The 23537-nt window shown below is 46.1% G+C and overlaps 1 protein-coding gene across 6 annotated transcripts in view; it reads left to right on the forward strand.

The window, feature by feature from the left end:
• CALN1 (calneuron 1) overlaps window positions 1-23537 on the forward strand; it is a 662858-nt gene that overhangs the window by 35942 nt on the left and 603379 nt on the right. For 2 of the 6 annotated variants that reach the window (XM_034952089.3, XM_055114521.1), the window contains exon 2: window positions 8091-8334. The exons of 2 other annotated variants lie outside the window; for them this stretch is intronic. In XM_034952089.3, coding sequence (XP_034807980.1) covers window positions 8204-8334 — 131 coding nt within the window. In that variant the 5' untranslated portion in view covers window positions 8091-8203. The remainder of the gene's footprint in view (window positions 1-8090; window positions 8335-23537) is intronic. 2 more of the 6 variants (XM_008963371.5, XM_055114522.1) reach the window with 1 other exon arrangement.

Genomic DNA, 23537 nt, shown 5'->3' on the forward strand with positions numbered 1-23537 from the left:
TATTCAAACTAGATTTCAGTTTTTACTTAACCTTAAAATTGTTATATTTACAGCTCTGTTCTCTAACATAGAAAATCTTGATTCCTAATGATGATACATGAATCTCTTATGTATGATTTCTTTGTGGTTCTTTTTGTCCTGAGACTTATGTCTCACTTGGAAAGCTCAGTCAAAATATTCTAAAGTAACTTGAAAAAAACGGTTTTCTCTGTAGTTAAGCCATTAACTTGAAATACAGTTGTGTTTGCATGTTTCAGTTCATTTTCTATTTTAAGGAATTGCTTTGCTTTTTTCCTTTTGATAGTTTTTTTCAAATCTGTAAAACTTTTATGTTTGCTCTTATAAATAGGCTCTGCTCATACATTATCTGTTTCTGCACATGTCCTGTTAAGTTCTGTATGTTGGTCTTATTCGAATGCTTTACTAAATTCACCTATTATTTGTAATCGTTTTTTTCATGAATTCTTTGGGATTTTCCAGACATATAATCATATCACCTTAAAATAACTTTATTTCTTTTCCCATCTTATGCCTCTAATTGTTTGTCTAATCGTGTTGGTTAATGCCTACAATACAGTGTTAATAGTAGCAGAGATAGTGAACATCCTTGTATTTTTTCTGATTTTGGCAATAAAGTTTCTAGTGCTTCTTGGAAAGTAAGAAGGTAGGGTGCTGACTCGTGAGCTGATACGGAGGTGTGTGTATTTATGTTCAGGAAATATAGTTCCCTATTTTACTCTGATTTTCAGTGAGTAAAATAGGGAACTATATTGTGAGCCGTTCATAGGGTCTTGGTTTTCATTTTGAAGAACCAGGGTTTAGGGTGTTTTGCTTATGCGAATCTAAGCCAGGACATGAAGGGACATTAGGGCTCCTGAGAAGTCTCACTTGCAGAAGAATTGAGGTGATTTGAAAAGCTCATTTCAGTTTTCAGATGTGGACTTAGAATTTTGGCTTTGCCTGTGTATATATTTTATTTCCATGATATCTAATTGGTTTTGGGCAGAGATAGGGAGAAAACTTTGATTTTACATCACATAGAAGGATTTTGTTTTTGCGTCTTTCAAGGAATTCCATGGACATTTTCTACGTCCTAGATTGGCAGTTTTAGATTTCTTTTTTGTGCTTTTGAATACATCTTAGTAGTAAGATATTCAAAATGATGGCCAACAATCACCTTTGCAGAGTCAGTAAACACAAGTGCAGTGATGAGACTTCATTGCTCAAAAGCAGTTAAGTAGATTTGACAACCTCTCTTACATATTTAAGAGCTCCAGGCTCTCATGTTCCAGCAAATGCGGGGCTTAGATCTGGGGCAGGCTGGAGCTCACACTCTGCCCCGTCCTCTTTTTTGTCAGCAACTCGTACCCCATTACACACCATATGGCATGACCCGCACAATGCAACATTTTGTCCAAAAGATACCTTCAAGAAAGAATTATGTTCAGTTATAACAAAAATAAATTCTTCTTGTGGGTTAAATGTGCATCTTTGCAGGGTTTTAGAGGAAAGGACCAAGGGGAAAACCATTATCAAGCATTACAGGGAAAAAACTGATTATAATGTGGCCCTCAACAATTGTAAAATCTAGCAGAGACCACAAGATGCAAAAGACTGTAACTTGATGCCCAACGTGGTTAAAAGAGAGGGAATGTTCCTTGGTGATTCTTTGAACTGGGTCTTCGAGTAACAGCCTGGGAACCACTGTTCCATGGGGTCCCAGAGGCTAAATAAAACCATTTAACCCATGCTTATGAATTATTTATGCCCATAAACAATGCAGACTCATCCCTCTCCATTCACAAACATTAGATTTTCAGCTCAATCTTGCTCCCAGTGATTGGAATTTTAGATACTGCGAAAGGGATCAAATCCATGAAAGACTTTGGTGTGCTGAGTCTGCTTTGTAACCCACGCACCAGATTGGTTGCTGAAGGCCACAGACGCTGAAATAATGAGGTTGGCCAGTCCACTCAGACTATCCATATGCCTCCTTCCTCAGAGGCTGGCACAGAGATCCGTTTAAGATTATACTCTGCGCCAGCCTCTGAGGAAGGGGGGAGGTATGTGGATACAGCCTGAGTGGACTGGCCAACCTCATCATTTCAGCCTCTGTGGCCTTCGCCTAATCTGGTGCATGGGTTACAAGCACAGAGGTCCATTTAAGAGTATGCTGGGCCAGGTGCAGTGGCTTCTGCCTGTAATCCCAGCATTTTGGGAGGCCGAGGCGGGTAGATCATGAGGTCAGGAGTTGGAGACCAGCCTGGCCAAGATGGTGAAACACTGTCTCTACTAAAAATGCAAAAATTAGCCAGGAGTGGTGGCGGGCGCCTGTAATCCCAGCTACTCGGGAGGCTGAGTCAGGAGAATCTCTTGAACCCGGGAGGCGGAAGTTGTAGTAAGCTGAGATAGTGCCACTGCAGTCTAGTCTGGGCCACAGAGCAAGACTGTGTTCCACCGTTGCCCCCCTGCCCCAAAAAAGTATACTTGGGGCCAGGTGTGGTGGCTCACACCTGCAATCCCAGCACTTTGGGAGGCTGAGGTGGGTAGATTACTTGAGCCCAGGAGTTCGCGACCAACCTGGGCAACATGGTGAAACTACATCTCTACAAAAAATACAAAAATTAGCCAGGAGTGATGGTGCCCGCCTGTAGTCCCAGCTACTGAGGGGATCGGAGGTGGCAGGATCACTTGAGCCCGGGAGGTTGAGGCTGCAGGGAGCTATGATTGTGCCTCTGCACTCCAACCTGGGTGACAGAGTGCAACCCTGTCTCAAAAAAAAAAAAAAGGAAAAGATAATAATTGGTGGTCATTTGTATGTCTTTTCATGACCACCGTGCCATCCTTGCATGTAACAAAATTGCACTTGTATCCCATAAATTTATACAAAAAATTATCCGTGATGACCAGGGCCTTGTTGGTTTTGTCACCAACATCACCAGCATATTCCAGTTACACTCTCTGACCTTCACGTCTCTAGAGAGTCTTTGTCTTTATTATCTCTGTGTGTGTGTTTAATTTTTTTCTGAGACCGAGTCTGTTGCCCAGGCTGGAGTGCAGTGGCGTGATCTCAGCTCACTGCAACCTCCACCTCCCGGGTTCAAGTGATTCTCTTTCATGCCTTACCCTCCTGAGTAGCTGGGACTACAAGCGTGAGCCACCACGCACTACTAATTTTTTTTTTTTTTTTTTTTAAATAGAGATGGGGTTTCACCATGTTGGCCAGGCTGGGCTCAAACTCCTGACCTTGGGTGATCCACCCCCCTTGGCCTCCCAAAGTGCTGGGATTACAGATGTGAGCCTCCATGCCAGGCCTACGGTTTGTTTTTAACGTCAATATGGAACCAAAGGGAACTGACATTGATTAAATGTGTGTTCAATATATGTTTATTGAACACCAATTATTTCAAGGTTGCTCCTGCCTGCGCCTAAATGCCATACAGTGCATATTTGCATACCTAGTGCCACAGAAGGGGAGAATCAAAGTCTCCCTTCTTGGATACCCCCAGGAACAAACTGATCCTCCAGACTGAAGGTGATCCTCCAGACTGAAGGAGTAGGGACAATCTTCCCCGGTTCCGTGTGTTTGTGTCTGAGTTTCCAGCTTGACTCTTCTGAGCTCCGTGAGGCTACATCTGTGGTGGATTCACTTCCACACATCCCACCTCCATCCGGCCCTGTGTCCAGTCCAGCGCCCATCTGAGCGGAGAAGGAGCTCAGTCACTATTAGTGCAAAAAGAAAAAAATGGAGAATGATAGTGTGTTAGCCTGTTACTGCACTGCTATAAAGAAATCCCTGAGACTGGGTAATTTACAAAGAAAAGGGGTTTAATGGGCTCACGGTTCTGCAGGCTATACAGGAAGCATGGCTGGGGAGGCCTCAGGAAACTTACAATTATGGTGGAAGGCCAAGGGGAAACAGGCATGTCTTCACATGGCCAGAGCAGGAGGAGAAGAGAGGAGGGAAGCAGCAAAGTTGTTTGCACACACTTGCAACAACCAGATCTCATGAGAACTGTATCACAAGAACAGCATGAAAGTGGGAAAAATACACCCCCGTGATCCAGTCCCTGTTACCAGGCCCCACCTCCAACATTGGGGATTACAGTTTGACATGAGATTTGGGCGGGGACACAAATCCAAACCATATCAGGTGGCTAGCATATGTAGCACCTGCTCTGTGCCTAACACTTTACAGTAACTTTAAAAGGTAGGTGTTATTATCAGGTTCATTTTGCAGATCAGGAAAGTGAAGCCCAGAGAGGTTAAGTCACTTGCCCAAGGTCACACAGCCCCTAAGTGGCACAGCCAGGATTTGAACTGGATGGTCTAATTTGATTAGCGATGTTCTTAACAATATTACTTCACCATTCTCTGCATATTGTGGGTTGGTAAAAGTGATGCAGCTGATAGAGTACTCAAAGCGTAGACCCAGGGTTACATCACTTTTTGGGTGGATGAGAGTGCCTCCTACTGCTCTGAGCCCTGAAAGAGTGACTGGGCAGTGTTCCAGGGACATTTTCAGTGCTAAAGGAAGTGGGTAGGTCACCTATTGGAATGAAAAGCTGACAAGGGGCTGGCGCGGTGGCTCATGTCTGTAATCCCAGCACTTTGGGAGGCTGAGGCAGGCAGATCACTTGAGGTCAGAAGTTCAAGACCAGCCTGGCCAACATGGTGAAACCCGTCTCGACTAAAAATACAAAAATTAGCCAAGTCTGGTGTTGTGCACTTGTTTGTAATCCCAGTTACTTGGGAGGCTGAGGCAGGAGAATGGCTTGAACCTGGGAGGCAGAGGCTGCAGTGAGCAGGGATCACACTACTGCACTCCAGCCTGGGTGACAGAACAAGACTCCGTCTTAAAAAAAAAAAAAAAAAAAAAAAAAAAATGCTGACAAGGACTCTCATGTGGGTCTAGGAATTAGCCCAGAGATCTAACGTCAAGACTGGGGCTCAAAAATCCAGCTCCTTCCGGCTGACCTTTCAGATGACAATTGTAAAGGCATTTAGCAAATGGACTTTAGAGGACAAATTCTGGAAATTAATCGCCCTTAGGAATCGCATCAGGAAATGAGGTAACCGGTTAATTTGGGGACAAGGAAGCTCATTGGGAAATGCACCTTGGGTCCCAAGATGCATAAGGCTGTGAGGACTCAGGAGGTGCCTGTGTCTTGGAGAAGCTTCCAGTTAAATTGGGGGAAGATGGAGGTCTGTCTTCTGTGCAGATGCCCAACATGGGGTGCTTCATTAGTTGGCCAACGGTGGTTAGTCCGGCTTGTGCAGGGCAGCTTGGCTTCCCTCGTTACGCCAGCAGGCAGCTGTGACTGGGAGAGGGGAGTTCTGGAGAGACGGCTTCTGGCTATGGGAGCCAGCTCCATTTTGGGTCCCCTGGCTTTGTGTTTCTCTGGCACATCGCGAGTGCCGCAATGAGGGCACCAGAGGCCGGCTGAGCAGCAGGAGCGATTGTTCCTTACGGGGAGCTGCCACCTTCAGTGCCGTGCGCCTGTTGAGCTGTGGGCAGGTTCCAAGTCATTAAGTGTATTGGGCTCAGAAGCCTGGCGACCATCAGCTTGGAACATCCTTGAGAGAGCTCCCGGCAGTTCTCATCTGGGTGCCCTGCTCTGATGTCCACACTGCCTGGGGGGACGTGACAAGAGAAGGGACTCAACATATTCAGAAGTTTTTGCATCTGGGGAGCTAATTACTGCTTTTTGAAATATGCATTTACCACCAATCACAACTTCCATGGTGCTGGGGACTGCCATGGCAACTAAAAGCATATCTGAAAATAAAATGTCATTTTTTTTTTGCGTTTCTACTGTAATGACACACTTGTTTCTCCTGTTTAACTTAACGAGCTAACTAGAGAAGTCTCCAAGAGTTTCGGCATGTGCCGCGTGTGTGGGGAAGTGGGCGTTGTAGTGTGTGTGAATAGATGAGTCATAGGCATGTGTAAGAGAGCGGCGTACGGGTGTGTGCTGCTGGGGACAGAGTGTGCAGCTGTGTGAAGTTGCGTGGGAGCCATGTGGGTGTGGGGGTGAGTGCTCCTGGGCATATGTCTCAGGAAACAGGCGTGTGAAGACATGCCTGTTTGCCCTTTGCCTTCCACCATAATTGTTAAGTTTCCTGAGACCTCCCAAGCCATGCTAGATGGGTCTAAGATCATCCCTAGGCTATGAGTGTTACAAGGCTGGTCTGTGAGCACGCATCTGAAGACCAGTGCTGTTGTGTGTGTGTGCATGTATGTGTTTGAGGCCAAGTACTGTTGCATGGGTGCGTTGCACATGTGCTGTTTGGTGAGATGTGACTTCTTGCTTTGAGACACTTACTCTCTTTAAGGTGTCTTTGAGATCCCAGTCCTTGGGAAGTTCCAGCCCAATCACAGGACATAACACCCTTCCTGTCCTATCTCATCATTCCTGTGGGATGGAGGGCTTAACTCCATCCCACAACCGTTGGGGAACCAGAGACCTCGGAGGTTGGGGCACCCAGACACCATCTGGTCCAGCTCTGAGCTAAGACCATGGGGGTTTCTGGTTCAGATGGAAATTACAAAGCATCTAGTTAGTTTATGTGTCTGTCCATCATTCATTCACACCAGTAGCTGATGAGTTACTCACAGGGCTTTGGGCTGAGCCTGTTTCATTTGAGCCGAATGAGGCTGACTTTCAGTGGGTACTGTGTGTGCAGATTTACAACAACAATCTGCAACAATAATGTCCACCATCCACATACAGCTCTTCAAGCCTTCTTCCTGCTTTCTGCAGTCATTTTCTGAGCCTGATCTCCTAAGAGCTGACTTTGATAGGAGACCACTTCCCACGCATGAGCATGCACCTCTCACCAGAATCGAGAGAGTAGAGAGAGAGCAGAGGGACTCTTCCCAGGATACAATGTTCAGGGGCCAAGTAGTGAGAAATGGAGACTCATCTGTGTGTTTCTGCGAGAAGCCATTGCCTGCTGCAATGTGTAGACATTCTTATGGGTACAACTTTCTCAGATGGGGCCCTGATCCATGGTGGCCGGGGCTTTGTTGGTTTCATCACCAACGTCTTCCATTTACACTCTCTGAACTTCACATCTCAAGAGAGTCTTTGTTTGTCTTTATTATTGTTTGTTTTTAACTTCAATGGAACCAAAGAGATTGGTTCCACACATTGATTAACTGTGTGTTCAATACATATTTATTGAGCACCAATTATTTTAAGGTTGTCCCTGCCTGGGCCTAAATACCACACAGTGTGCATCTGAGCTCTTCCCTGCCTGGGGTTTTTCTCAACACAATGTTGGGAGGAGGGGACGGAGATTGTGGACAAATGACAGTAGAAGCAGGCAGAGACGAGGGGTGCCTTAACCCAACCAAGGGAGAGGGCCAGGTCAAGGACAACTTTTCAGAAGAGGTGACACCTGAGCTGAGTTGTAAGGGACAAGTAGGTGGTAACGATACCAGAGAGAGGTAGAAAGAGGATGTTGCCACTTGGTGACATCAAGTGGACCTAGAGATTCCATATGCGTGGGTTGCAGGTCTGCCCTGGAGCTGGTAATGGGATGCCATCTTGGATGCTGTATGCTTTAAGGAAGTTAGGAGGGTATTGCCCTGGGATTGCGACAGCATGACTAAGTTTGGGAGGCTGGGCCAGAGTCCTTCACCGTTAGACAGTGATTTCCAGCTCAGTCCCCCATTTTGTTTCTGTGGCTTTCCTGGTGTCAGCAGCAAGGAAACAAATGATGCTGGCAAGGTGTTTTGCTTCCTTGCAAGTTGCAATCACTTTGGCGGCTGTAGCTCTTTCCACACTGCACATACTCCAGCAGTGCCCACGGGGGTACGAATGGAAAAATACCTGTAAATATTAAGGTTGGCTCCAAAAGCCCATTATTGGCTTGTTGTGCAATACCCTCTGGTGACATTGAGGCCTTATTAATAACTAAGCATCTGTCTCAACGGTAATTATATTTTTTGTGCCAGGATTGTGTTTCTACCATTGTCCTGTGTAAACACGGAAGGGAGGGTGTGAATTATTTAGGCGGCAGGCTTTGAGAAGAATAATCGCCCAGCACTGTACAGGCTGTAAGTTTCTGTCAACTCCTTTCAGAGTCTCAGTGCCTTCGCTGACGTTCCTTTGATGCGCTTCTAACTCTCTCTGAGAACATCGCCCTGGACCCCCGATGCGGCTGCCAGAGCAACCTGGAGAGGGGAAGCCCGAGAATGAGAAAAAGGGGGACGGAGGAGCCCTTGGAGGGGGAGAGGAGCCGCCGAGGAGCCAGGCCCCCGACTTCCCCACCTGGCAAGTCTTCTTCTCCCAAACCCCAGGACCTAGATTGTTTGGCAGCCCTCAGGTAGGGGGTGGCGCGGGGTCCAGGAGGCTTTGCCGCTGCTGCGTGTCTAGGCTGGAGAGGAGAATCTATGAGATGGACACCTGGGAGAGCTGTCCTGGCTGGGTACAGAGATTCTATCCCCTTTCTTGAGCCTATTTGAGATGTGTGGATGCGATGAAGGGATGGGTTTGCAAACTGACTCTTGGGGAGGGACATGGTTGTTTTCAGGTGAACAATGACAAATACAACTACAGAGTGTGGACTATATACTAGCATAAAAATGGGAGCTTTGCATAGACAATTTCAATCAATTCTCAAATAATTTCATAAGGGTATTGTTAATCTCGTTTCGACAGGAGGAAAGTAACAGAAACAGGCAGTTTGACTGAGATCACAGCCAAAGACAAACCTGGGATTCCTACCCAAGTCTCTCTGAATCTCACCCCATCCCCCCAAAAAATTATGCTCCTAACCACTAGGCTACCCTGTCGCTCTCTGGTCATTGATGCGGTCAGTTCGGGGTGAGGAGTTTTTTATGCTACCAAGCCACAGGCCTCCCTGGGTTTTTGATCTTGCTCTTTTTCTTCTCCTCGGAGACCCTCATGGCTATACAAACCCAAGAGGAATTTCGACTCTGGGTGTGGTTTGGTATAGAACACAATCTTGATCTGTGTGGATGCTGGCATCAAGGAATTGGTCTGTGGTGAGTCCTATAAATGGGTACATCCTGAAATTGTCTCCCTAAGGCTGTTCAGAATGGGATCTCCAGCTTTAGCCACCAGCTTCCAGTGGCGACTGTAAGTGTATATGGTGGGGGCAGTGAGTTTAGAGTTAGGCTTGTGGGGAAGAAAAGGAAGTGGATGTATTTTTGGTGACTAGAGCTCCTGATGTTCAGCAGTTTCTCCCATGAGCAGGGAGCTAGGCTGTGGGACCCCGGAACAGGATGCCACAAGACTCTGTTCAGAACCCTCTCCAACACAACTTGACATTTGAGAAGTCAAGGGCAGGAGCTGATGAGACCCCTGGCCAAGGGAACGCTTACCTACTGGGGAAGCCACTCTCTTAGCCTCTGAGGAAGCATCTGGAATAGGACAATGTAAAGCTGGAAATGGCAAATGCTGAAGGGCAGGCTCAGAGCAAGGAAGGTTGGCTAGAGTCAGAGATCATCTTGGGATGGTCTCCCCATCCCAGCTCATACCTTCCAGGAGAGGACCTTCCACCAAAGGCAGGCATGGTTGGACTTTTACCAGCCTAGGATAAATGAAAGGATGTTGAACACTTCCGCTGGAAAAGGGGGTGGGGCATGTTGAGAAAAGGAGATAAGAATTGAGTAAGAGAAACATTTTGGTAAGTCCTAGGAGGGCTGCCTTACAGAAAGCTGGTGTGACGGAGGAAAGGGATATTTGCCTACCTCTAGATCTGAGGATATCACACAGCAAACAGACAAATCTTTTTGCTCAACACACTGTCACATTAAAAATGTTTCATTTGTTCCTGAATTTCGGGAATTTGGAATTTTTTGGCAAGAGTTGCGAGCAGTGTGAATTAGGCAGTTGAGTGTGACCTGTCTCTGCGGGACAGTGATGACCCAAGGAGTCAGTTTCTCCCAAGGCATGTGCTTCTCCTTTGGGGCTGAACATGAACTCCCTTTAGACCCTGGGGCTAAGGGTCTCTACACCTCCTGGCTTGTTGCAGTCACACATTTGTGTGCGCGCACACACACACGCACTGAACATGTTTCTGTTTTTGTTATTCCTTCCTTGGGGACGTATCCACACATTCGTCAAAGATTTCTTTGTGCAGTGGGCTGAGAGAGAGAAGGCCAAAAAGCAGGGGATCGGGTGGGGCCAGAGGAGGGAGATCTGTGGTCAAGGTCTTGGCTCCAGGGAGTTGGAAGTGGAGGGGAGTGAGAACACAGCCCGTCAGGAACGTGTTCTCCCCTTAGGTTCAGCAGTAATGTCATCTCTCAGAGTGCACTGCCTCCTGCCCTTCAGTTCTTTGGTTGGGAACCTCCTTCAGGTAAAGCACTGCCTGGGTATTGTGAGACCCTTGAGAGAAAGGAGTAGAAGAGAATGCGGTCCCCATCTATAGGTCATCTTTTCCAGGTGCATTGAGAGAAGCATGTTGACACCTTAGCAAAAACAGGGGCACCAGGGCCCTCCTCTGACCCCAAAGCATGCTCAAAAAAGAGCCACCAGTGTTTCCTCGCTGCAGTGGCCTGAGTGGTTATGCACAGTGTGGGCAGGGCAGGCGAAGTTAGAAAGCAGAGAGGAGTCGTCTTGATGTGTCTCGTCTTCCATCTCCAGATCACTTTCACACCTCCCAGAGCCATATTGGTTGCAAGGGACAGATGTCCAGGAGAGTTATCAGAAGTAAAAAGGGAAACATGTTAGGGAGATATCCATGGGAGTGGGCAGAGGGTGGGTCTCATGAAATCTAAGGCCAGAGGTGCAGCTCTGGGATTACAGGTGGCCGCCACCAAACCCAGCTAATTTTATATTTTTAGTAGAGACAGGGTTTCACCATGTTGACCAGGCTGGTCTCAAACCCCTGACCTCAAGTGATACACCTGCCTTGGCCTCCCAAAGTGCTGGGATTATAGGCTTGAACCATCATGCCTGGCCTTGATTCTTTCTTAATCTCACCTCATGTAATGTAGCCTCTGCTCCCATCAGTTTACTGATCAGATTCTGGAGGGAACAAGAGCTAGTGTCAGAGAAGAAGGAGCAATGCCAAGCAATGGCCAGTTCAAAATTTAGCTCATCATCAAGGACCTAGAAGGATGTGGAAAATCTGAGAAAGCTAAGTCTCTTGGGTTTCTCTGTCCATGTGAAGATGATTCCTGTCAAACAGCTACCTGTTTGACAGTGATCAAATGGAGGAATCAGTGTGGTCTTAATTCCAAATCCCCTGGGAAACAAGCTCATTGCTGTCCACTCCAGATCAAATCAGTAGTGCCCAAGAGAAGAGGGTCAGATGCATGAACGTAGCTGCTGCCACTATAAATGGGTGGACAGAAGATGGGGAGGGGGAATGACTAGAGAAGTGGGGTGCCTCCTCACCCCCATAATTAGTCCGTTTTGTGCTGCTATAAAGGAATACCTGAGATTGGGTAATTGATTAAAAAAAGTTTATTTGGCTCATGGTTCTGCAGACTGTACAAGAAGGATGGCCTAATCTGTTTCTGCTGAGGACCTCAGGAAGGTTCCAATCATAGTGGAAGGCAAAGAGGGAGCAGGCATGTCACATGGAGAGAGAGGGAACAAGAGAGATGCCAGGCTCTTTTTAACAACTAGCTCTTGCATGAACTAATTGAGTGAGAACTCACTCATTATCACAGGAAGGGTGCCCAGGCATTCATGAGGCATCTGCCTGCATGACCCAAACACCTCCCACTAGGCCCCATCTCCAACACGGAATCACATTCCAACATGAGATTTGGAGGGGACAAATACCCAAGCTATATCACTCCAGTTCCTTGAGCTATTAGATGTATGTCTTATTCTTGGAGTTAGTTGACTCTCCATGAAGTGCTGGGAAAGTATTTGCTATTAAGGTTTTAAGTTGGAGCTTTTTAAGAAGGTGACCCCTGCAAGACCCAAATTAGTGAACTGTGACTTACGGAACAAAAGCAATAGGTCAGGTCAGGCACGGTGGCTCATGCCTGTAATCCCAGCACTTTGGAAGGCCGAGGTGGGTGGATCACGAGGTCAAGAGATCGAGACCATCTTGGCCAACATGGTGAAGCCCTATCTCTACTAAAAATACAAAAATTAGCTGGGGGTGGTGGTGTGCGCTTACAGTCCCAGCTACTCGGGAGGCTGAGGCAGGAGAATCACTTGAATCTGGGAGGCGGATGTTGCAGTGAGCCAAGATCGCGCCACTGCACTCCAGCTTGGTGACAGAGTGAGACTCCATGTCAAAAAAAAAAAAAAAAAGGCAATAGGTTAGACAAAACTGGCTGGGGACTGTAGAGGTAGGGACACCACCCTTCCCACAGCCAGCCAGCTTTGCCGCCCATTGTCCTCCCATTTGTCAGCCTACATTACTGCAGAAGATCCTAGATTGTCCACTCCTGTCTTTGCTAAGGTGTCAGCATGCTTCTCTCAATGCATCTGGAGGAGGTGACCTGTAGATGGTGACCTCCTTCTCTTCTACTCCTTTTTCTCAAAGTTTTCACAAGGGAGTGAAGCAAGGAAGCCGTGACCTTTTTTCTAGCCTGTCAAGGTGACTCCTTGGCATGGAGGTCTGAAAGGACACTCTAGCAGGAGGAAGCAGTGGGTACCTCCCTCAATTCACTGTGTGGTCTTGAGCTCATCTTTGGCTTATAATGGAAGGGTTTGGTATGATCGATGGTGTTTAATTTTTTTGTTTTTGTTTATAGAAACTTTTCTAAAATAAGTCATATGGGGAATGCTAATACTCAGAGGACCCACTTTGGTTGGAGCAAGGTGTGTGCGTATGTATTTGGGATAACGGGGTGTCCCCCAGGACCCCTAAGAGGAGCAGTGAAATCCTTCACTTCTTTACTTTTTGTCCAGACTATGAGATTGGGAGCTCTTTGGACCAGGTCTAGAGCTGACTCATCCATGATGCCACCTAGAAGACAGATTCCAGGGACTATAGTGATGCCCAGGTAGCTTCAACGAATGCCAGCTAAATAACCCTACCACTGTGGTATGGCTTCAGCCCAGTCCAAAGGAAACTTTTTTATTCATGTGGGGAGAAGTGGATGTGCACTATTGATATATGATCTAAAAATAACTCATGTTCCAAACAAAGTGTTTTTTCGTATTTTGAAATGAAAACGTGTAGACAAAGCAAGGAATTTAGAATGCCTGACTCATTAAATTGCCGACTCTGAAAGCAATGGAAATTCAAAGGGAACTTTTCTCTCTAGTTTTCCCTCCCACCCCTGCTCTGAATAGCTTATAAAAAGTCTACATATAAACAAGACCCGTAAACTTCCTTGTGACGGAAGGTCCTGCACAGTGAGAGGCTGAAGGAACTCAGCCTTTGTTGCCTGGACGCTGAGCTGCTCTTCCTTGCTAGATTGGAATCATCAGCTGGACTCTTCTTTGCTTGCCATCTTTATTTCTCCTCTTCTTGCCTCTCTTCCCTGTCCCTAACAGGTGTCCAAGGGCTTCCATCATGGTCCTTCTCTGGCCAATGGTCCTACTTCCCCACAATGCTTGGCTCTTCTGGACTTCAGTGGTGCCGAACTCATTGGCCCTAAAAGGATGCATCATCCAGGAGCTGTGTCTTAGGGGAGAGTGTACCTCACGTGGCATGCTAGCAGGATGCAGCAGTGGGTACCTTCATCAAGCTCATCCTTGGCTTATAATGGAAGGGCTAGGCATGATCAATGGTGTTTAATTTTTTTTGTTTTGCTCATAAAAGCTTTTCTAAAGTAAGTCCTAAGGGGAAGGCTAATACTTAGAGGACCCACTTTGGTTGGAGCAAGGTGGGTGGGTGTGTGTGTGTGTGTGTGTGTGTGTGTGTGTGTGTGTGAGAATGGGTGCTCTCCAAGATCCCCCAAGAGGAGCAGTGAGATGCTTCACTTGAAGAGGCTACTGGTAGACCTTCATATGCTTGTTCCTAACCATTGTGTAAAAATCTCTGCCCCATTGAGGAACACATTTCCTGACTCCCTCTTCCTCATTGCTGTCACCTGCTTTTCTTCTAGTCACCCCTTCACTCCTGGAATTCCCTAGCAGCTTGTTCATTCTTATATCTGCTGCAAGTCCTGATCATACTGGGGAGATGAATGAGCATGGAGATGACCAGGCAACATTCTCACCTCTTGTTGCCTCAACTTCAACTCCTGTGACCTTCTATCCTCTTGACTTTGACTCCTGTGGCCTCAGCCTTGATCTTGTCATGCTCTAGATGTGGACCCTCTGGGTGCTTACACTGCAACCTGCCTCTCTCTGGCATCCTCCCTGACAGCTGTTTTCTATTGTTACTTCTGCTTCAGTATGTGGAGTGCTCCGGGGTAAAATCCTACATGGGTTGAGTATGATGGCTTATGGTTGTAATCCCAGCACTTTAGATGGCTGAGGCAGGAGGATTGCTTGAGGCCAGGAGCTCGAGACCAGCCTGGGCAACATAGTGAGACCCCATCTCTGCAAAACTAAAAAAAATTAACCAGGCACGGTGGTGGATGCCTGTAGTCCTAGCCACTTGGGAGGCTGAGGGGGGAGGATTGCTTGAGCCCAGGATTTGGAGGCTGCAGTGAATTATGATCATGCCACTGCACTCCAGCCTGGGCAACACAGACAGACCCTGTCTTACTAGTCTTACTACTACTTTTACTACTACTACTAAAAGATTCTACAAGGGTATGGGACACAGATAGATGATCCTATATACTTCTAACCTTCAACCTCAACGAAGTTCTCAGTGTGAGTCATGGTTCTAGTGGTCAGGTCTCCATGACTATTTCAACCCCGACTCACTTGTCTTAAGAATGGTGTCACCTTCTCACTCACAATTAAAACAAAGACCCCAGGCAGAAACATCTTCAACTCCCTGCCCACCCAACTGTCACCTTTTCTACATTCAGCTCTGTCTTTGCCCCTCTCTGCCCATTATAGTAGAGGACGGTCCTTTCCCAAGTCCAAGGACCACCTGCCACATGTGCTCAGATATCTCTTCCCCACCACACTGTCTTTAGAGACCTTATTCCATCAATTATACCTCCTCCATCCTATTCACCAATGTCTTCTTTCTTCCCCCAAGAAAAATTGCATCCATTGCTCTATTTCTCCACTTTTTGTTTCCTTTTTTTTTTTTTTTTTTTTTTTTTTTGAGACAGAGTCTCCTTTTGTCACCCAAGCTGGAGTGCAGTGGCATGATCTTGGCTCACTGCAACCTCTGTCTCCCAGGTCCAAGCGATTCTCCTGCCTTAGCATTCCGAGTAGCTGGGATTACAGGTGCCTGCCAGCAAACCCAGCTAATTTTTCTTTTTCTTTTTTTTTCTTTCTTTCTTTTTTTTTTAGTAGAGACAAGAGTTTCACCATGCTGACCAGGCTGGTCTCGAACTCCTGACTTTAAGTGATCTGCCTGCCTTGGCTTCCCAAGTGCTAGGATTACAGGCTTGAGACACTGTGCCCGGCCTGACTTCCTTCTTAATCTCGCCTCATGTAATGTAGCCTCTGCTCCCATCAGTTTGCTGATCAGATTCTGGAGGGAACAAGAGCTAGTGTCAGAGCAGAAGGAGCGATGTCAAGCAATGGCCAGTTCAAAATTTAGCTCAACGTCAAAATGTATCTGGTGAGTTAAAATATATATATTTGGAGGTCCTACCTCCAAAATCAGAAGCTTTTCAGGAAGCTCCTGGAATTGTGATCACTGGGCTCCTTCCCTGACATCCCTGCCAGGGTCCCAGAAGTCCCCAGGGGGAGGATTTTTGCCACCCTGCTGTCAGCTCAACAAGCATGCTTTGCTCGCTCTTGTTCCATTGACCAAATCTTTTCCTTCTCGGTTTTCGACATCCAATGGGAGTTTCAAATGATCTTACCTAAGAAACTTTTCATCACTCTTTCACCCTCCTGGAGATTCTTGGACCCCACCTCTTGGCAATCTGACTTTCACCTGGGATCCATTGACTTCCTTTGTGATTCTTCTAATGCAGCCTGTTACAGATGAATGATCCTCAGAACATCAATGTAAATAAATATTCCTCTAAAGGTGCTTCATGGTCAGTAAAATTCGGATGATACTCCATACTGTATCTGCCTCTTGGAGAGTATCAATGCAAATTAAAATCTTAGTGATGCCCTACAGCCAAGAAAATGGTTTATCTTCGTTTATCTCAGCTTTTCCAAATACAGTTTGAGCCTGGAACCCTGGATATGTGTGTGTGTGTGTGCGCACAGCGTGTGTGTGTATGTGTTTGCTAAAGCCTGGAAACCACCTATTAAGTGTTTATTTTCTCTCCCGGGGACATGCCTAGTTCTTAGATCAATGCAAATAATAGATAACTGACATATTCTGGGGCCCATGAATGCTCACACCCTTATTTATTCAAGTGCCATTGGTGTGCCAGGTACAGTGCTGCATGTTGGAGATAAAAAGGTGAATAATCCTTTCCTCATGCAGTTTACAGGGTCTTGGGGAGGTAGGTTAGTACTTACCATAGAGTTTATGTGTTAGGATACATGCAAGCTCAGGGCGTTCCTGGGGCACATCAGTTGACACACATATGCAGATGTGCAGTTCCCATGTGTACCATTCATTCACTTACAAGACAAGAATAGAATGTAGGCTGGGCATGGTGGCTCATGCCTGTAATCCCAGCACTTTGGGAGGCTGAGGTGGGAGGATCACTTGAGTCCAGCAGTTTGAGACCAGCCCGGGCAATCTAGTGAGACTCCATCTCTACAAAAAATAAAACGGGCATGGTGGTACCCTTGTAGTCTCAGCTACTCAGCAGGCTGAGGTGGGAGGATTGCTTGATCCCAGGAATTTAAGGCTGCAGTGAGCTAGGATTGCGCCACTGCACTTCAGCCTGGGCAACATAGTGAGACTGTGTCTCAAAAAAAAAAAAGAAAAAGTCAATGGTACCCCTGAAGTTGTGCCATACACTCCGATTAAATAAGCATATATACATCAAAATATGCAGTTTATTATTATGAATGTGATCACATTGCTATGCAACTTTTTTTTCACTCAACAGTTGATTACCAGCATCCTTTTCTATTGTACTGCAATGTACTGGACCAGTCCTGTAATGATGTCTGTTCAGGTCATGCTCTGTTTTTGTTCTCACAGGCAATGCTTTGGAGAGCATCTGTGTATGAGCAACATTTATCCTTACAAACTTGTGCAAGCATAGCTAAAGCTACATTTTCTAGAAGTGAAACATCTGGGTCAAAACATGTACATTTTTTCTTCTGCTAGGTTTTGTCAAATTGCTCTCCAGAATTACCATACCAATTCACCTAAGGGAAGGGCTTTTGAGGACAAGGACACCAGAGTGGAGGGGAAGGAGGTGACAGAAAGGAAGTGCTTGAGTCATGTCCCTGAGGAAGTGAGAGGGTGCAGGATCAAGAGAAGTGTCTTCATGATGAAAAAAATTCTATATGCACAAAGTGTAAATTCTGCACTCCACCATACATATTACCAATGATCTTAGCTAAGAAATTCTGATCACTTTTTCATCTTCCTGGAGATTTGCTGACCCCATCTCTTGGAAATCTGTTCACTCAGGATCCATTTACTTCCTATGTGATTCTTTTAATAAAACATGCCACAACTTGATGATTAACATCAATGCTGATAAATATTTAAGAGTGCTCCGAGGCCAGGCACGGTGGCCCATGCCTGTAATCCTAGCTACTCAGGATGCTGAGGCAGAGGGATTGCTTGGGCCCGGGAAGTGGAGATTGCAGTGAGCTGAGCTCGTGCCACTGCGCTGCAGCCTGGTGACAGAGTGAGACTCTGTCTCAAAATAGAAAAAAAAAAAAAAAAAAAAAGCTCTATGGTCAATAAGCTAAATGGCCGACTCCTAGGCACCTGATTCCTTCAAAAGGGCTTTGGAGCATCAGAATTCTGTATATCTATTCTTTTGGCATTTGCCTGGGGGGAGCCCAGCTGTGGGACAGAGTACATCTGACATCTGATGATCAACAGAGTACATGTTCATGCAGTGTCCTTCTTGCTTTATGACAGGTAGTTTAAGACATTGTACTGTTAAAAACATACTTCATATGTTATGGTGTAGAATGCTAGTTTTTTTGTTTGTTTTGTTTTTTGAGACGGAGTCTTGCTCTCTCTCCCAGTCTGGAGTGCAGTGGCGCGATCTCGGCTCACTGCAAGCTCCGCCTCCCGGGTTCACGCCATTCTCCTGCCTCAGCCTCCCGAGTAGCTGGGACTACAGGTGCCCGCCACCATGCCCGGCTAATTTCTTGTATTTTTAGTAGAGATGGGGTTTCACCGTGTTAGCCAGGATGGTCTTGATCTCCTGGCCTCATGATCCACCCGCCTCGGCCTCCCAATGTGCTGGGATTACAGGTGTGAGCCACTGCGCCCGGCCGGAATGCTAGTTTTTAAGGCAAAAATATTGGACTTTAAAGATGGTTCTTGCTTGTGGCTGGGCTGCTTTGGGCTATGACCCTGTAATTGTCCTTCATTAGAAGTCCTTTCATGGAAAAAATTGGAATCACTGAGAGAGACTGAATTCATCTAACACACTCCTGGTGTTTGTATTAATTTTTTTTAAGTGACAGAGTCTTGCTGTATTGCCCAGGTGGAGTGTAGTGGTGAGATCATAGCTCATTGCAGCCTTGAACTTCTGGGATCAAACAGTTCTCCCACCTCAGCCTCCGAAGTAGCTGGGACAGCAGGTACATGCCAACATGTCTGGCTAATTAATTTTTTTTAAATGAAACAGGGTCTTTTTAAATTTAAACAGGGTCTTGCTATGTTGCCCAGGCTGGTCTTGAACTCTTCTGGCCTCAAGCAATCCTCCCACCTTGGCTTCCCAAACTGCTGGGATTACAGACATGTGCCACTGCATTGACCTGTACCAAATTTTAATTTGAGGATTTTGCTCCTATTGAGAAAGTGGGGTAAGGGAGAGGATTAGTCAATAGAGTTCATGCCCTAAATAGTCTTGCTGTTAGCAGACCGTATGAGACAGTACTACTCTGGGTACAAGTCATTTCTACTCATCACAGTGCAAAGGGCACTGGAGAGACACAAGTTGACTTTCAGTCCTGTTTCGCTATGTGCCCCTTCCCCAGTCTCTCCCATCAGCACCGTTCAGCTCTCCATCCGTGAACCATGTGGCCATCACAGAAGCCTCTTCCTGAACTTCTTGTCTCTGAGTCCAGTTACTATTGCTTTGTAATAAACCGCCCCAAACTCAGGGGGATAAACCAACAACCATCCTGCGCTTGTGGAATCTCGAGGTCAGGAATTCAGTAGAGACAGCGTTCAGCTCTCCATCCGTGAACCATGTGGCCATCACAGAAGCCTCTTCCTGAACTTCTTGTCTCTGAGTCCAGTTACTATTGCTTTGTAATAAACCGCCCCAAACTCAGGGGGATAAACCAACAACCATCCTGCGCTTGTGGAATCTCGAGGTCAGGAATTCAGTAGAGACAGCTTGTATCTGCTCCAGGATGTCTGGTACCTCTGTTGGAGAAACGCAGATGGCTGGGGGCTGACATTATTTGATCACTTCCATGTCAGGTGCCTGGGATGGGATGGCTGAAGGACTAGCTCAGCTGGGAGCATCTACATATGGTTTTGCCATGTGGCTTGTGTTCTGACAGCTTGGTATCTGGGTTGTAAGAAGAGCATCCTAAAAGGGAGCATCTCAGTGAGCCTTCCAAGAGAAACAGATGGAACCCGGTTGGCATTTTAGGACTTAACCTTGCAAGCTATTGCTTCTGCCATACTCTAGGGGTCAAAGCAGTGCAAATCCTCTTAGATTCAGGGAGTGGAGGCATAGACACCACATCTCAACAGAAGGAGGCTGAATGAATTTGGGGACTGTATTAGTCTGTTTTCATGCTGCTGATAAAGACATACCTGAGACTGGGTAATTTATACAGCAAAAGAGGTTTCATGGACCCACAGTTCCATGTGGCTGGGGGTGTGGCTCACAATCATGGCAGAAGGTGAAAGGCATGTCTTACATGGTGGCAGGCAAAAACAAAAACAAAAAACAAAAAAACCTGTGCAGGGGAACTCCCATTTATTAAACCATCAGATCTCTTGAGACCTACTCACTACCACGAGAACAGTATGAGGGAAACCCCCTCCATGATTCAATTATCTCCCACTGGGTCTCTCCCACAGCATGTGGGAATTATGGGAGCTTACAATTCAAGATGAGATTTGGGTGGGGACATAGCCAAATTATATCAGGGGCCATATTTTAAAACTACCACACTTCTTCATCATGCTGGGTCCTTTTGCTGCCTGGTCCTAGCAGTGCACCTTTTTGGGATCTTCTGGTGTCTTGCTGGGTGAAATGGAAAAGTAGGATTCTAGGGGAAGTCAAGATAAGATGCCTTCCAGCAATCTGAGGATCCTGTGGATACCTCTGATCATTATTAGGTTTGAAGAGTGTTTGTCTCTTAACATTTTTGCTAAACTAACTGGGCTTTGTAGCATCTTAGCCCTCTGCAGCTTCACTTTGGGTCTACATCTGGGACTCTGGATCTACCATCTTCTTTCAATATGTGGCTGCTACCAAGTCACCAGCCTCTGCGGTTGGGAGGTGGGTAGGGAGGGTGAAATTTGTTTTACTCCATCCTCTCTCAATTCTCCACAAGCCCATTAACACACAGCAGATGTATATAAATCAGATTTTACCGAAGGCTTGGGAGTAACTGGAGAATTTCAATGTCAGGAAAAATTACAATGTACAAAGAAATCTTCTTAGAGTCAGAAAAAATATATTTTAAGGGTACTTTTGGTGCATGGATCCCTTTGGCAGTCTGGTGAGGCCTGTGAATTATGTTTCTAAATGCACAAAATAGAATACTTGAGGTAACAACGAAGGGAAATGTATTATACATAAGCATGGTATCAAAAATACTAAACAGAACAAATGTGTTGATGTAATAACACATGTGCTTCTTTGTTGATGTATTAAATAATAAGGGCTATTGGTAGATATAATAATCATAATTTTGAAGTGCTGTTAGGGTAAGCATAAACAACATTTCAAAGTAATTGGGACAGTGGGAACATGATAGTAAAATACTAGTGGCACAGTCAGGCATTGCTAATTCCACGGTGCCTTGTGGCTTGCATTCCTAATTGAAGAAAATGCTAGATTTCATTTACAGGATAATGGAAATAAAGGTATATTCTTTCCCATCCAAATTTGTGGACCTCTTGAATTCTATTCTTGGGCCCTCTGGCTTGTGAGTTTCTCAGCCACGTTTCACTGTCTCAGGGCAGCCAATCTCTCATTTATTTTTTTATTTTTATTTTTTTAGACGGAGTCTCGCACTGTCACCCAGGCTAGAGTGCAGTGGCGTGATCTCGGCTCACTACAACCTCTGCCTCCCAGGTTCAAGTGATTCACCTGCCTCAGCCTCCTGAGTAGCTGGGATTACAGGTGCCTGCCACCATGCCCCGCTAATTTTTTTGTATTTTTAGTAGAGGTGGTGTTTCACGACGTTGGCCAGGCTGGTCTGGAACTCCTGACCTCATGATTCACCCGCCTCGGCCTCCCAAAGTGCTGGGATTACAGGGGTGAGTCGCCGTGCCCGGCCCCAATCCCCCTTATTTCTTAGAGCCAGTGCCGCTTTTTTCAGGTCTTCCCAGGGCAGAGGTCCCACCCCTCCTTAGCCAACCTGGTCTCTCACCCAGCCAGCCCATAGAACTCATCATACTACCCCAGCAGTAAGCCATGGGAATGATATTTTGGCAAATATCAAACTAGTGCTTGTTAATTTTCCCCTTTTTTTTCTTTTCTTTCTTTCTTCTTTTTTTTTTTTTAGATGGGGTTTTGCTCTTGTTGCCCAGGCTGGAGTGCAATGGCTGCAATGGCGTGATCCTGGCTCACTGCAACCTCCGCCTCCCGGGTTCAAGGGATTCTCCTGCCTCAGCCCCCGAGTAGCTGGGATTACAGGCATGCACCACTGTGCCTAGCTAATTTTGTATTTTTAGTAGAGACAGGGTTTCACCATGTTGGCCAGGCTAGTCTCGAACTGCTGACCTCAGGTGATCCACTTGCCTCAGCCTCCCAAAGTGCTGGGATTACAGGCACAAGCCACCAAGCTCGGCCCATTGGTATTTGATTGCAACTGAGCTTAAGTCAAGAGACTTTTTACCCCAGGGCAAGATAACAACAGTCATTTGACTACTTAAGGAGATGTTACACTTTAAAACCATGCTTCACGGGCAGTGAAAGCTTGCAAAATTAAAGCCTAACAGGGAAGACTCAGATTTTTGAATTCTTTTCCTAGTGTAAAGAAGATGCCTCTGACACTTTTAAGGCTTAAAAATTATTTTCCTAATGTAAAGATGATGCCTCAGACACTTTTAAGGCTTAATTTTGAGGATGGAGCCAGAAAGAAGGAGGCTATGAAACAGAAGTAAAGGAAACTTCTACTTTCTGATTCAAAGTTGGAGAAGAGAAGGGCAAAATGAGAAAGAGGCAGGAGAACTGGAAGAATTCCTGCATCCTTCTCTCTGGGATTGGTCCCCAGGGGGTGTTTGATGTGAATACCAGGGACAGGGGCTCCTGCGTTGCCCCGCCATGGAGACCTTGGGAGCCCACCGGACAGAGCACCTGCTCAGAATGCTGCTTGCAAGTTAAATGAGTAGAGAGCGCAACAAGGTAGCTTTCCTGAGTCTCACTCAATAGCTTTGTGGTAACTGAAGGAAGTGCTGGATGCCAGGGGTTTCCAGAACAGAGGATAGCCTACTGGGCCAGGTCTAGAGAGAGGGCAAAATAGAGACCCAGCGATCTGCAGCCACACAGAGCTGAGAGGAAGCCCAAACACTCAGGGCAGATACCAGGAATCCTGAAAGCATTGCACCAACTAGAAGGAGCCCAATGCACCAGTTCTGAACTTCAGGGTTATTGGCCAGGCAGTGCACACCTGCGACCGGGTGACAAGACACATCCCCCTGGAGACCAACAGGTGTCTGTGGTCATGTATGTGGGATCAGCAAGCAGGATGCTTAAGCCATGATTCTCTCTCTCTCTATGCATTTTTAGGCCATCTTTTAGGGAGAGGGCACAGATGGGGGAGACAATATGAGACTAAATTTTTTAAAAATAAACTTTTTTTTTAAGAACGGTTTTGAATTTGCAGAAACATTGCAAAGATAGCACAGAGTGCCCATATCCCCAACACGCAGTATCGCCCATTAGCATTTTACTTAAGTATGGTACATGTGCTGCGGTTAATGAACCACTTTGATACATTATTATTAAGGCTCATGATTTAGGCAAATTTCCTCGGGTTTGTACTTAATGTCCTTTTTCTGTGCTTGGATCTCATTATAGGATATAACGGTACCTTTTTTTGTTTGTTTTTTTTGCATTTTTCCTTGCTCTCCAAGACTCCTGAGACCATGTCCAGGCAGGACAGGAGGTAGGAAGTACGTCTTGGGAAGATGGAAGGACGTGCCCCTTTTTAAAAAATTGTATTTTATTTTTTAATGGATACAATAACTGTCATATTTATGGGTTACAGTGTAATGTTACACATTTGTGGATTGTGTATTGATCAAATCAGGGTAAT

This window comes from Pan paniscus, chromosome 6 (genome assembly GCF_029289425.2).
Source record: "Pan paniscus chromosome 6, NHGRI_mPanPan1-v2.0_pri, whole genome shotgun sequence".
In the NCBI taxonomy this organism is placed as follows: domain Eukaryota; kingdom Metazoa; phylum Chordata; class Mammalia; order Primates; family Hominidae; genus Pan; species Pan paniscus.